Below are 16,037 nucleotides of genomic sequence, written 5' to 3' on the forward strand. Positions count from 1 at the left end.
ATCTGATCGTGGTTGTACCTCTTTATTAGTTCTACTGGATCTTAGCACTGCATTCAACACTATCGACCACAACATTCTTTTAAATAGACTAGAACACTTTCTTGGCATTAGTGGAAGTGCATTAGCATGGTTCAAATCGTACTTATCTGAACGCCATCAGTTCATAGCAGTGAATGAAGAGGTATCATATCGATCACAAGTGCAGTACGGAGTACCTCAAGGCTCAGTACTAGGGCCATTACTTTTTACGCTTTACATGTTACCCTTGGGAGATATTATCAGGAGACATGGTGTTCGTTATCACTGTTATGCTGATGATACTCAGCTATATATTTCTTTGCGGCCCAGTGAAACACACCAAATTGAGAAACTAACAATGCATAGTCGATATAAAAAAAACTGGATGATGAGTAACTTCATACTGCTAAATTCTGAAAAAACAGAGGTGTTAATTATCAGACCGAAAAACCCCACATGTAATAACCTAGAACACCATCTAACACTTGACGGCTGCTCTGTCAATTCTTCTTCATCAGTTAGGAACCTAGGTGTGCTGTTTGATAGCAATCTTTAATTTGAAAGCCATGTTTCTAGCATCTGTAAAACTGCGTTTTTCCATCTCAAAAACATATCTAAATTGCAACCTATGCTCTCAACGTCAAATGCAGAAATACTAATTAATGCGTTTATGACCTCAAGGTTAGACTATTGCAATGCTTTATTGGGTGGTTGTTCTGCACGCTTAATCAACAAATTACAGTTGGTCCAAAAAGCAGCAGCTAGAGTCCTTACTAGAACCAGGAATTATGACCATATTAGCCCAGTTCTGTCATCACTGCATTGGCTCCCTATCAAACATCGTACAGATTTTAAAATCTTGTTAATTACTTATAAAGCCCTGAATGGCTTAGCTCCTCAGTACTTGATCGAGCTCTTATCACATTATAGTCCTCCACGTCTGCTGCGTTCTCAAAACTCTGGCCATTTGATAATACCTAGAATATCAATATCGACTGCGGGCGGCAGATCCTTTTCCTATTTAGCACCCAAACTCTGGAACAATCTACCAAATACTGTTCGGGAGGCAGACACACTCTGTCAGTTTAAATCTATATTAAAGACACATTTCTTTAACCTGGCTTACACATAACTCACTAATACACTTCTATTATTCAAATCCATTAAAAGATTGTTAGGCTGCATTAATTAGATCAACCGGAACCAGGGACACTCCCCATAACACATGATGTGCTCGTTGCATCATAAGAAGAATGGCATCTACGCTAATATTTGTCTGTTTCTATTCTGTTTCTCAGTCCGTGTCCGGATCAGATGGTGGATCGGCGCCGGGAGATGATGTATGTGGCCCTGATCGTCGGCGGAGGCCGGACACCTGGATGAGCCCCGGGGACATATCCCCAGTCACCATAGCCACTGGATCCGGTCCGTATCCAGCCCAGATGGTCACTGCAGTCACCAGATCCAGTCCGTATCCAGATCAGATGGTGATCAGCACCCAGAGACGACCTCTACAGCCCTGAACGTCAGCGGAGACCAGGACACCAAGATGAGCGCCAGAGACAGATTCCCAGTGAGGACCCCGCCCTTACAATCTGACATTGCTGCAGTTGGAATTGAACTGCTGGTTCGTTTGGCCAGAGGAGAACCCCCCCCCCCCGAGCCTGGTTTCTCCCAAGGTTTTTTTCTCCATTCTGTCACAGATGGAGTTTTGGTTCCTTGCCGCTGTCGCCTCTGGCTTGCTTAGTTGGGGACAGTTCATTTCCAGCGATATCGTCGACACGATTGCAAACTGAACTGAACTGAGCTGGATGATGACATCACTGAATTCAATAATGAAATGCCTTTAACTGAAAATCTTTTTTTTTATCTTTTCATTTTACATTATTGACACACTGTTTTGCTTTTTTGATATTGTGCAGTTGCTTTGACACAATTTACATTGTTAAAAGCGCTATATAAATAAAGGTGACTTGACTTGACTTAGTCAACACAATTGTACATAAAAAAATGTTTTTTTAATTATTTAAAATTTTTAATTTGACATTATTATAAATGGCACATTTTAAAAGTGTACTTAAATGTGTTAAACAATGCAGTACTTAAGTGGCCTTTTACTTAATTACATTTTACATATATTACACTACAACTGCACATTCAATACAATTATCACACTTTTTTCACAAGGGTTCTCAAGCTATAAAATAGCTTTATGAGAAGAACACAGTGAAATTTAAAGTCCGTATGTATTGAAAATCAAACAAAAGATGACAAAGATTCATGTTTGGGTGAACTATGCCTTTAATTCCTGTGTAAACCAAAGCAAAGGGATGGGAAAAGTGCGGCACACAAAACAAACACAGACTACATCAGTTACTGAGAGAATAAAGAGGTGTGACGTGATGCAGTTGGGTTGTCATAGTAACTGTTATCTCTTGAAAATCTCCTCATGTAGATTCCAGCCAACTGAAAGAAAGAGAGAGTGGGAGACTTTGTGCAAGACACCACAGTGAATATCCACCACCTGAAATGCTCTTCACATGAGATGTTTATTTTAAAATCTGTTAAGTTGTGCTGCTGCACCTTGAATGCGAATGCACTAATGTATCATAATGAGCTATGAATAGATTTAAACATGTTTGTACTACCATGAAATTAAACTAATTAGAGGCAAATTAGCTGTGAGCTTATTGCATAAGAGCACAATGTGGAACTTGATCTTACGTCAAATATTACACACATTTGCCTAAATCCATTTTCAGCCCATGCTTTTGTACATACACCCACTGGATTTTAAATAAATCGCTTTCAGGGTACAGTAATTCCACTTTGTATTTTCTTTTTAAAATGCATTGCTTTACATTTTATACACTTCTCAGCATGTTATGTATTTTGCTTTTTTAAAAACCGGCATACCGGTACAAGTGCCTAAACAACCTAGACGGCGTTGTGAATTGAGAGGGGATCACTGCATGCACTTCTGACTAATGGTTGGAGAACTTTTAGAACTATTAATAATACAATTCTTTAAGTGGGCAAATAAACCAACTGTAAACGGCAGTTAACAGAAGCCATAGACTCAAAGCGGAGAAAGTATACTGTAGCAGGCAGAGCAAACTTGCTTCGTCATGCGGAAAATAGTGGAAGAACGTCCTAAATATTGAATTGGGGGTGGGAATTTTTATGAATGTATCTCTGAGGGCAATTGACTGTCTTCAGAAACGTTTACATTGTATTTTATTTTCATCTTACCTCCTTATGTAGAATTTAAAAGTGCTTTGTTTGCAGCAGTAACCAGCAATCTCTGCTGCATAATTGCCACCTGCTGTCAGAAAGTGAATTTGCGTTCTCATTCAGTCCGTCTGCTGTTTTTGTTTTGTGCAGATATGTTTTATATAGCATAATTACACAAAGGTAAGATTAGACCACTCTGTTTTTGCTTCAGATTTTTGTACAGCAATAACTTAACTTCTGTCACCACTCACAGGACATTTAATTTCCAAGTTGTTGTAGTATGTGCATTAATCAACATAATAAAATGTTGCCACAGTCAACTGTTTGAGGGAAATTAAACATGCTATTTTGCATGAGGCACTGAACATTTCTCTTCAAAACTGTCTTGAAATATGCTCAAGGAAAGTACTCACAGGCATGTCATTTTTTTTTTCATGACACTGGGCTGTTAAACAATCTCATCGCTTGTAGCGTCTCTTGTGGATGGTCATTTGAAAATTGCGAAGAAATGTACCGGAAGAAACATATTTCTGGTCTTGCAGAAATGTAAGCATAGTTACGTATTTCCAATGAGCCTGGGTTGCACCTCTAAAAAGAGTCTAAATATGGAACGGCACTCTAGAAGGGATTTAGCCTTCAATCAAACCTTGACATGCACAGGCAGCTCTGTCTGCAAGTTTGGCATGAGACTTCTTGGCTCATTCTGCTGCCAATGAAGCTTGTACAGACCCAAAATAAAGATGTTTTTCAGGAAGTTGCTTTTCCTTAAGCCTTTCCTCATACTCAAGGCTTCAGTCATGGGAGCAGCTTATTACAGAACAGCCTCTTCTGGCTATTTTATTGTTTATTTAATACAATATTACTTTGTATTATTAAGTAAAATTACATGTTCAATAACAAGGGAGATGAAACTTGATTTAAAGACAGTCTAGTAAAAAAAAAAAAAACTAGACAAGAAAAGGGAAAACAATCTTCAAAGGGGAGAGTGTTGTCGTCAGCAGGATGAACAGACGGAGGTTGACGACTTTGGCAACGAGCTGAGCGCCCGGACGCAATGGGAAATGTGATGTAAGGATGCAGGACAGAGGGAAGGAGGGATGAAGAGCCAGCAGAGAGTACAACTGGTTCTAGAGTATAAATAGTCTGAGTGAAGAAGTGGTTGCTGGAGAGATGTGGAGAACTGCCCACAGGTTTTTGACTTAATGTGATGTAGATTACATGATGAAAATGACAGGGCCTGATGTGGAAAAATCAGAAAAACATGCTAGTGGGCTTTAGTTTTTTTTTTTTCACCAATAAAATTTGGAAATTGTCATACTGTGAAACATAGGAACTTTTGAAATTTAACATGAATTACACAATGCCATAAAAATGCAAAAAAAAAAAAAAAAACTTTAATTTGCTCACTATTTATTGTTTCACAGTGGTGTATAAAATCCTTTTAGGAATCTCTTTGGGATGCCTGGAAATTTTGGAAATCAGGATCCAAACAATGTAAATAACACTTTTTTCAGGTCTGTAAGGAAAAGGCAGAGGTACCTAGTAATTAAACTTTTAATGAGATGCCTCCAAACTATGATGTGCAACAATATAGGTATAAGTTAAACATGTTACGTTTTAGTGTGAATACTGTTTTTTGAATTACAATTGTTTCAAAATACATATCTTGCAGTGTGCAAAGATACAGCATACATACAGCAGTGCCTCCTTTATGATACTCTACATTCAAACATATTTGAAAAGCCTTTTTCATTATTGTGTTAAAGTGTGCTGTCTGAACACCAAGGCCATGGGTTGGATTCCAAGATATAAACTGACAAAACCTTGAAAAAGATGAAAGCATCTGCCAAATGCATAAACATTTGAACATTTTATTGTAATTATTTTGCATGCAGTTTTCATGTCCTGTAAGGAAATACATTAAGTATTTTATATTTTCAAAAAATAATGTCACTCCAAGTCAATTAAAATGATCTAGAAATATCACAAATATGATTAAAATGATGGAAAATAAATGGTGACCAACCATAGTTTCTAAAAACTAAGAAATATGTCAATTTTAACCTAAAACCTTGATTTTGGAAAACGTCCATTTGTCAACTACCCTAGAAAAACTGTTGAATAATGCAGTGTTTTTTGGGCAACTTTAGATGTAGGTGGATCTTAAACATTACGTCATGCATTCACGTTGGAGGGATGCAGTTCACCTAAAAATTCTGTAATTTGATTACATTCGAGTCATTCTATTGCACCTGTGAAATACAACAGGAGAGATTTAGCAGAATATCCAGACAGGCTAAGACTGTCAAGTAGTACAAACAACCTGTGTGCTATATTTCATGTCCTCTGAAGTCAATAGTTGTCTGTAAGGAACAGATCAAAATTTAAACTAAAAATCTTGTCTTGCCAGACTTGCCAAAGAAAGTCCAATCATAAAGGATAAGTTTGCCAATTTTCACCCGGTTTTGTATTGTTTCAATGTTGGTAGGATGTAAATGAACAATGCATACTCTTTCTCAGTTTTAACCTGTTTATTTGCCAGCAAAACTTATTATTTTGTGTCTTCTGGCATTTTTGTATTCCCCTCCACTGTAAAAAAATGTCACTGTTAAATTACAGTAAACTACTGGCAGCTAGATTCGCCAGTATAATGCTGTAATTTTACAGTGTATCTACTGTAATCTGCAATAACAGTTTATTACTGTAAAAAAATATTACAGTACTGTGCCGTAGAAAATATAAGCTTTACAGTATAATACTGTTATTTTAGTATTCCACCTGTAATTTCATAAGCTCTTTATTACTTAAAATGTATTAAAGTACTGTAGAATGTGAAATTAACATTGTAACACTTTTAAGCTAATTATTTAAAATGTACATTCTAAAGTTAAATACAACTTAAAATTACTTGAATACAAAATGCTCGGACAAGAGATGGTTTTAAAACGAAAGAACAAAGTTGGGAAGAGGGGCAAAAAAATCTAACAATATTTACCTTTGAACAAACTCCAGTGTTTTTGTAGCTTTCTCTTGGTTTTGTAAGTTGAAGACAGTAGCTGGCTTCAATACTGATCATCCAACCTCCAATTGTGACTTCATCACCAGCAACTGATGCAGACAACAACAATAGTTAATATTCAGAAACATCAGCCTACACACGGTAACAGCAAAATACAGACAATCTTTAAGGTTCTCTCTGAGAGAATAATAAAATTATTATGGTATAACTATAACTTAGCATAACTTTAGTGCACATTTCAATAAACCGCACAACAAATGGTAAAATAAAGCCCAATCTATCACATAGAGTTTACAAAAAAAAATCAATGGATGATCGCATGTACCACAGACATTTGATTAGCTTGCAAAATAACAAAAGTTAAACTCAAATGAACGAGCTTGCTAACTTGATTAGCTGATTTGTTTACCGGATATGAAAGAAAAAAAAAAGAACTGTTATTGGTAACTTCATTCAATAAAAATAAATAAAAGTGTGTAAATAATTTCACAGGCTAAAACTGACTTTGAAAAAAAATTGCAATTACCTTAGTTGGCGAATAGAAAAGCAAGCCGGTGCGCTGTCCATTTCGATGCTGGCAGCTCACAAAAATCCACAGTGTTGATTAGGCTTTTGGAAAACAGGATGTTTCACTAGCGCTGTTGTTGTCAAAATGTTTTTGATGCATGATTCCCATTACTGGAATATTAAGAGCCATTGACCCCATGAGTGCTGTGAGGTTATGAGCTGTTTTCTCTTTCTGCTTGTTATTTCATCCAGAGGCGTATGTTCCCAGCTGCCTCTGTCGCTTGGGGGCTCCACGAGTTCCTCAATGTGACTCACGCTGGCTCTCAGTGACACTGAGACAAACAAAAGCCAGCAATGAGAGCTGATTGGATGAGTATTGTTAACCTTGCATGGATCTAGATATGCAGTACCTGGGGGAAGAATAAGAGTTCAGGGAACATCTACATCAGTCAAGTGGAGAGTAAAGAACAACAGAAATCAAGCACACTAATATTTATCTGTGATTAATTTTTTTTCAGTAATCTCAGGGCAGAGATGGATAAAAGTGAGGCCATAGGAGCCCTTCATTTTAGACATAACGGCAAATTATACAGTTTATCACCATTGATTCAATAAATGTCTGGGTTGTAGTTACCGTGGTAACCTGTGCTGAAAAGGTGAAATGGGGACACACGAGTCAAACAAACTTCACAGTGAACTTAAGTGCTGTTAGTATAATAATCTATTTTATGTTCATCAAGGCTGTATTTATTTGATCAAAAAAACAGTAATAGTGTGAAATATTATTGCAATCATTCGAATACCGGTGTCCTATTTTAATGTACTTTACAATATAATTTATAATAATTTATAATATTACTTCTAAGATTCTAAGGTTATGCTGTTGTTTTTTTTTTTCTTATTGTCACAATAAATTAATGATACATGGAATAGCTACAAAACATCTTACATGTATAATTACTATTTATAACTACTTGCATGGGATGCAATAGCAAGCTCACACTCAAAAAGTCCTTTTGAGCACTAGGTGGCATTATACAAGCTGTAATCTCAGGCTGTGTTTGATTACGAGGTTACTGGAGAAAGGAAGGAATGCTGGGAAAATGGAATGACGTCAGTGGCTCGACTGGAGTCAGATTAACTCACACCAAGACAATGGATGTGGTCTGCTGCTTTCTCATGGCTGACTGCTGTTCTTTAACTGAACACACTCCCAAATCGGGCTACAATTGATTGGGCTCATGATGCATTACCATGCAGTGTATTTCCAAACAAATACAGTGGACACAAATTAATGAATGAGTTTAAGCAGTGTCTGGATAATAAAAGTGCTGTTGAGCCCTCAGCTAGAACTCTGTCCTCCCTAACCAGAGAATAATGAATGTATTTGGTTAGTTTGAGATCTTATTACAGATGTTTACAAGTAGTTTTGTCTTCCCGGTTCCCAGGTAAGATGGCAACTTGCCCATTAGGGTTATTTATTAAAACAATTTTTAAACAATTTAATGTATTTAGCTTTATGATGTAATTTCAGACTCATGTTCTTGAGTAATCAACAAAAGCTGAGAGTGAATTAGTAAGTTTTGTTCTTGGTTTGTACCGATACAAAATGTAAAAGTTTATTATGCTCAGATTTTTCATGTTCGTATAATACAACGACTTTGTGTTTTTCAGAATTCATATACGATTCCGTTCAAAAGTGTAGATTTGTATAAGATTTTTTAATGTTATTAAAAGACAACTCTCACTAAGAATATATTTATTTGATCAAAAATACAGTAAAAACTGGATTAAAACTATTGTAAAATATTATAAAAATTCACATGATTATCACATGGTCCTTCTGAAATAATTATAATATGCTGATTTGCTGCTCAATAAACATTTCTTATTATGAATCGTAAAATAGATATATTGTCACAATACGCTGAAGCAGGGAACGAGGAGTTCTTCAACAAACACAGTCTTTATTAATCCAATAACTAGGAACACAGGGAACATAGGAGACACAGAGCACATAACATAACGTTTAAGACCAGACGCTGGAGACAGGGAAACACAGGGCTTAAGTAAGAGAACTAAACGAGGAGTAAACTAGATAATTAATGAAACACAGCTGGAACTGAATCAAACCAAACCAGAACAGGAAAATGACCATATAATGGCATAAAGGGAGAAAACTAGGGCAAGGAAGTCACAATTGGAAGAAAAACAAAACACAAGACAGGACACAAGTCTGACACACACACACACACACACACACTCACACACACACACACACACACACACACACACAAACACATTTTCTATTAAAATTTTGTTCTTGTTATTCTCCGCTGAGAGAAATTATTTATTTATCCATCCATCTATCTGAAATTTTATCCAGAGACATTATGATGGCATTTAAATCTAAGTTAATAAACATTAAAGGATACAAAGTTTATGTATTGCACAATAGGAGGAAAGATGTCACACAGTATGTGCTGTCTTGCACTGACCTCTAGTGGTCACCAATACACACCTCTCTTTCCAGTTTATAACCATTTAAATCAACAGACACTGAATTATACATCATTCGCATATCTGTATAGTTTTATTATGTGGGGAGTTTGTCTTTTAATCTATTAATGCAGTACAATTAGCATTCAGACGAAAAACAGAGCAAGGTTTAAACTTGATTACTGAAGCCTCCAGATGCCCTTCACCCTTCTAAACGTAGTGTAACGCAGTTGAAAAGACATTATCTAGCCAACTGACCAGGTATCTACTGTGTCCTAAGGGATTTCAGAGAGAGGGGAAAAAAAACTGTAGCCCTACATGGCTAATAAGGAAGTCTGTCTGATTGCTAATGCCTAAAACAGCTCAGTTCAGAGGGAACATTCATCTTCATGTGTCATATACATTCATATAATGTGTAATACGGTCTGTTTGCTGACCTTTTGACCTGTTGATCATATACAGATGGCTGTTTACTATTGGGCTAATACCCTAACATTTATTTGTCATTCCAACTTTTCAAAGCTGTAAATGTAGCAGCTAATACAATGGAGTCAATCATCAGCTCTTGTCACGTTAATAGTGATTATTTCCTCAATTTTCCAGAATTGCGTATGTATTTAATGGGTTGTTCTGAATAAAGCGACAAAAGATGACATTGCTCTCTCTCTCTCTCTCTCAGAGGTGGGTAAAGCAGAGGGTCCATGTTGCCCTTTCAGCTTTGAAATCAGAGGAAAATGACCTCTATAATTACTCAGTGACCTTTATGTACTGGAGGCTAGATAGATTTCATCACATTGACTACAGTCATCAGTGTACACAGCTCACAGTACAAACTCAGCTGGACAAGGCTCGAGACTCCCCAGTGGCTGTGACAGTAGAAACAAAAATGTGATAAATAAGTGCACTTAATTGTATTGATTGTGCACATGTAATGTATATATATATAGTAGTCTTGCAAAAATTACACTAGTGGCTCCAAACCATTACAATACATTAATTTGCACTTAAATCTATTTTATTTTAATTATTTCTGTAACATGCAAGTCTTTTTTAAAAGTATGCTAAAGTGTACAAGAGTGTAATTCTAACATTCATGACTAACTGCCTAATATGGGTAGACTGTGAGAGATTTACATGCTGGCTGAATCAGATAGATGAGCAAAAAGGAAACCTTGTGCTTCAGTTTATGTGATTCACTCAAAACAGTTGACTCATTTCTGTAAAGACCACCAGAGCTTCTCAACTGGTTTTCCTATTTTTTTTTTTTTTTATCAAATAACGAGCCAACACAGTACCAACAATGGGGAATGCTTTGTTGTAGTTTATTAACCCGATACTACCCTACTGTGTCGGCTCATACTGCCATAGGACACAATCAAGACCAGACTCGATATTGAACCTTGTAGGAACAAAATTGTTGTTTTATATTTTAAAATATGGTCATATTTACTGAGGATTTTTATACTCATACAGCACACCAATACAAGGACTGCTTTATAGAACAGGAAGCTTTGTGACATATAATAGAAATAAAATGACACCAAATTAACTACTTCTCAGGTTTTCTGCACCCTTTGTTGAAAACACACACATTATGAATTTCTAAGACAACCATAACCAGAAGCCATAACCAAATTAATGTTCCTATCAGAGAAATGTGAAAAAGTGGTCTTATATTGTATATTTGTTTGTGTATGTATCTATGTATTTGGCAGGCACTTTTTATCGATGCTTCTAAATACTTTCATTGATTCTTGCTTGTTTCCTCACTGCTCTGTCCTCCATCACCCAGAAATCGATTGGAATCCACCATCATGAAGGACATGTCAATTTACTAAACCCATGCGAGGCGAGGAACGAGGAGAGAGAAAGCTTTCAGAGAAAACTGGAGCTAGGAAACAAAGGCGTATCCTTCCTGGACTAATGTGTCCAATAATTGTGTACACTTCTGGATGAATAGAAATAAATAATACACTTTTAATTTTCATCTTTGTTATTGGAATCAACCATAAATTTGACATATTTCAATAGTGCATCTTGCTTTATTAAAAATGTTTAACCAGCTACATCAACAGCACAGTGAGGTATTACAGCTGTACAAAGTAATGATTTTATACACAAAGTAACATATATATTATAACACAAATAGGTATTATAAATACATATACATGTTCATAAAGAAAGACACCGGGTGTAATATATATATATATATATATATAAATGCATAAAATAACTGGAAAAAAAACAAAACACAGGTTCACAGTCTTTGATTTTGTTTAAAAAACGTAAATAAAGGTTTGTGGTTATTAAATTTGCTTCAGTGGAAATTAAATGTTGTAAGGAACAGTAAAAGATTAACAATAAAATTCACTAATAGCATTAAAACCAAACATACATCTTTAAACAAGTCCACATGTTCAGAACAAATTTGCAAAAGTCTTTTCAAAATAATTTAGTGAAAATTCATCAGCAATCACTGACATGACACTTGAGTGAGCGAAACTATTCCACCAGTTCCCTGGTTCTCGCATCTCATTATTTCCACACTTCAACAGAGATGCTGGGAAAATATGCAAGGAAAGAAAAATAAGATTGCACAATCAAACAATTAAGATATATATGTTTTTCTCCTGGGAATCAAATGGTTACACTTTATTTTGATGGTCCCCATTCTGAAGACCACATTAAGTAACTTTGAAACTACAACTAACTCTTATTAGAGAATTGTTAGGTTAGTAAAAAAAAAGTGAGTAAAATGTCTGTTGGGGAGCCATCAAAATAAAGTGTTACCAATCTAAACCCTTGACCTCTACCGGCTGAGCTTCTTCGTCTCTTCATAACGATCTACACATCATATGAGGTTTGATAGGTGGATATAAATCTCTCAGATTCAATGGTTTTATTCTGTTATCTTTAGGACTGTCACCGCATTTGCTAATAACAGTAACATTTAAATTCACAGAGGAGTTGCTCTTGCGTCTAGAACACAAAAGACCTTGAAAAACTCCATGAGCTCTCTTCCTGAAGTGGCTCCCTACGATAACATACAAAAAAGGGTTTATTGCACTATTGCTATACCCTAAATAAGTAGCCAGCTCATTGCCTATTTGCAATATATTCTCCCAGAGACACCCAGGAATGAGATGAAAGTAGTCAAGAGTTTCTAAGAACCGCACCAGCTGAAAAGGTGTCCAGCACAGGAGAAACACGCAGAGGACCGTCAGAACCAACTGAGCGGCTTTCCTCTCCATTTGAACTCTCGGTTGAATCAGCAGGCCACGGTTTTTAAGCGCTTTGACCACGTGAAAAGTGCAAAGAGAAATGATTGGCAACGGAAGCAGGAATCCAATGAAGTTTGTCGTGATGTTCCGTTGGAGAACCCAGGCTTTATGAGGGTACTCTAGGTAACAGGCATCTACCCCTATGGATGGAAAGAAACCTACTTTTCGGAAGAGCAGAGTTGGGAGGCTGAGCATGAATCCCACCATCCAAATGACCACACAGATACGCTTGGCCCATTTGGGGCATCTCAGCTTACTGGGGTTCATGGGTTTGGCCAAGGCGAGGTAGCGGTCCACGCTGACCAGCACTAGGAAGAGTATGCTGCAGTAATAGTTCATCGAGATGACGTTGCAGATTACCTTGCAGAGCAGCTGACTGAAGTTCCATTGATAGCCTTGGGCGATGGTGATCGTCCAGAAGGGCAAACACAGGACCATAATGAGGTCTGCAGCTGCCAGGTTGCCCAGATACACATCAGCTACGCTGCACGGCTTGCGCTGGAGGCAGAACACGCAGAGGACCAGACTGTTTCCCAACACTCCCAGGATGCTGATAAGAGCCAGAAATGCAGGCTGGAGAGATGACAGCCATATCCAGGCAACTGTTTCGTTGCAGATGTTTGATGAATTTAGTTCCATTGGGACACTGTGAAATGTTAAACGCTATGGTGATTAGCAAAGCAAACGGTATATTTTAGAAGAAAATACTATTTCAGTCTTTTAAATTATTGTGCTTAATTCAATGTGCTCCTTGCTGTTTCTTTGTAATCGATTGTGAAATTTACTCGTAAATTCAGTAACACTTTAGTATAGGAACCAATTCTCACTATTAACTAGTTGATTTATTAGCATGCCTAACATATTGGCTGTGTATAAGTTAATATTATAAAGCACATTTTGCATGACCCTATTCTACATACCTAATACCACCCAATACCTAAACTTAGCAACTACCTTACTAACTATTAATAAGCAGAAAATTAGTAGTTTATTAAGGCAAAATCATAGTTAATGGTTTGCGAGAATTGGACCTCAAAATAAAGTGTGATCACAATTGCTGAGTATTTCTGAGGATATAGAAACAATTTACTGAAAATTGTTTCTATATAATTTTTACCCAATGTAGATAAAAGAAGGCCGAATAAAATGTACATAAGCAACATATGCATAAAAAAAAAATTATTTATAAGTATCCAATTTTTTAAATCTTAAAAGACTACAATGGGGAAAAAAGGATGCAGAATTTACTTTGAAAAAATTTCAGTCAGATACTGCTAATAAATTGAACAATTAAAAAGAAGTAGCAAGTAACACATTTGAAGTAGAAAGTCTGAAGTGGTATTTTCGTGTAAAACATATAATTAACTTTCTGTTATTTAATTTTTCCCCCAACGTAATGCTAATGTTCAATAACAAGTCTGCTGTTTCTTCCTGAATTGATAGAGTTTGAAGTTTCCTTCATGTTTGCAAGTTAAAAAACAACAACCAAACTTTGAATACAACTCAAAGACTGAAGGGGAGTAATTTGTTGGAATGGATCCGTAAGACTGAGCAAAACCTGGAAATATTCCAAGGGAGTAACATTCTTACACATTTTCAGCAAAAGGCAGAATACTAGCAAAATGTGTCTAAGTTCATCTCCATTTTCGATTTTGATTTACACTTATGCATTTTGCTGATGTTTTCATCCAAAAAGTAAAATTTGTTACTGTTTTCCCTGGGAATCAAACCCAAAACTGTGTCCTTGGTAGCACCATGCCCTATTGAGCTACAGGAAAGCCTATATTAAAATTGGAATTAAATTATTCAGTAACATTAAACGAAAGTAGATTTTTTTTCAATGTTAACATAACCTGTTACTATAGTCATGTAACTTGTACTATTTGAAAATAACCATTATTATTAAAGTCCCAATGACTTAGAAATTCACCTACCTTTCATGTTATGTGGCAGCTCCAGATTGTAGATCCAGAGTCACTCTCTGTTCACTTCTGAAGTGTTGTCTGGCTGAATCTTCTCCAACTATACGCTGGTGAGATCAGACAGGCGCTCTTATAAACGCATAATGAGGCTGTCGTCACTGGAAGCTTGGATCTGTTCTCACTTTCCGTTTGTCATGCTCTGGCTGTCTTTCGCCTGAGTAAAACAATTGTACTGTTAGGAAGCTAATATGAAGATAAACATTATGACTCGTGTGTGATGCTGCCTTTTCAACAAATCTTTAGCTCATGACACAGCAGCTCTAGATAAGAAGTGATATTCTAGAATGATTTCACAATAGTCTTTTTTTTTATTACTTCTTAAATGCATGACGTTATAGACTGAATATGTAAAATTTCAATTTATGGAATTCTTTCTGGTAGACCAAATAAACATAAATGTTGAGTTGGAAACACAGTAAAATCCCCACCCCCCCAAACAATATACAGTGGGGGAAAAAATTATTCGATCCCCTGCTGATTTTGCCCACTGACAAATAAATGATCAGTCTATAATTTTAATAGGTTTATTTGAACAGTGAAAGACAGAATAACAACAAAAAATCCAGAAAATGTCCTTTTAAAGGGAGCGCTCCTAATCTCAGTTTGTTAACTGTATAAAAGACACCTGTCCACAGAAGCAATCAATCAATCAGATTCCAAATTCTCCACCATGGTCAAGACCAAAGAGCTGTCCAAGGATGTCAGGGACAAGATTGTAGACCTACACAAGGCTGGAATGGGCTACAAGACCATTTTCAAGCAGCTTGGTGAGAAGGTGACAGCAGCTGGTGCAATTATTCGCAAAAGGAAGAAACACAAAATAATTGTCAATCTCTATCGGTCTGGGGCTCCATGCAAGATCTCACCTTGTGGAGTTTCAATGATCATGAGAACGGTGAGGAATCAGCCCGGAACTACATGGGAGGATTTTCTCAATGATGTCAAGGCAGCTGGGACCATAGTCACCAAGAAAACACTTGGTAACACTGGAGTCACCTGACGTGCTCATGAACCTAGTCACACTTGAGTAGAGCTCCCTACGTTTGGCCTCTTTTTGCTGATTTTTTTTTCATTTTGTTTTAAATTGTATTCATTGGTGGTGCTTTATTTGATGGCATACAGTCGTAAACAGCAGGAGTTGTCTCCGTCAGCTTCTCCGATTAAGAAGAAATCCAAGCCACCGACCGTGAGCGATATGATGGACAAGATGGCGAACACTGTTACACACTTTGAGGACACTCTAAGAACCGAGTTGACGGCGATGCGGAACGAGTTCGCTTCTCACATGTCAGTTGTTCAGTCGCTATGTTCTAAACACGATCTTCTTACAGGGGAGGTGAGAGAACAAAAGAAAGTTGTCGCAGATCACGATAGATGCATTGCCGCACTCGAGCAACAGGTTGTGGACTTACAGGATCGCAATAGGTGCAGCAATTTGCGTCTGGTTAGATTGCCTGAAGGTTCCGAAAAGGACGATCCTCTGGGCTTTTTGAAAAG

At 36.8% G+C, this 16,037-nt stretch overlaps 1 protein-coding gene across 1 annotated transcript; it reads right to left on the minus strand.

Moving 5' to 3' along the window:
* Positions 1 to 12,033: 12,033 nt before the first annotated feature.
* LOC306844032 (B2 bradykinin receptor) lies at positions 12,034 to 13,446 on the minus strand. Its single transcript, XM_079375859.1, has one exon. It carries the CDS (start codon positions 13,195 to 13,197, stop codon positions 12,112 to 12,114), a length of 1,086 nt encoding a protein of 361 aa, XP_079231985.1. The 5' UTR covers positions 13,198 to 13,446; the 3' UTR covers positions 12,034 to 12,111.
* Between the last annotated feature and the right edge of the window lie 2,591 nt (positions 13,447 to 16,037).

The sequence above is a fragment of the Barbus barbus genome (genome assembly GCF_936440315.1).
Source record: "Barbus barbus genome assembly, chromosome: 24".
Classification (NCBI taxonomy): Eukaryota; Metazoa; Chordata; class Actinopteri; order Cypriniformes; family Cyprinidae; genus Barbus; species Barbus barbus.

Excerpts from the sequence above, each read along its gene's own strand:
- LOC306844032 (XM_079375859.1), bottom strand. The coding sequence starts at position 13,197 with ATGGAACTAAATTCATCAAACATCTGCAACGAAACAGTTGCCTGGATA.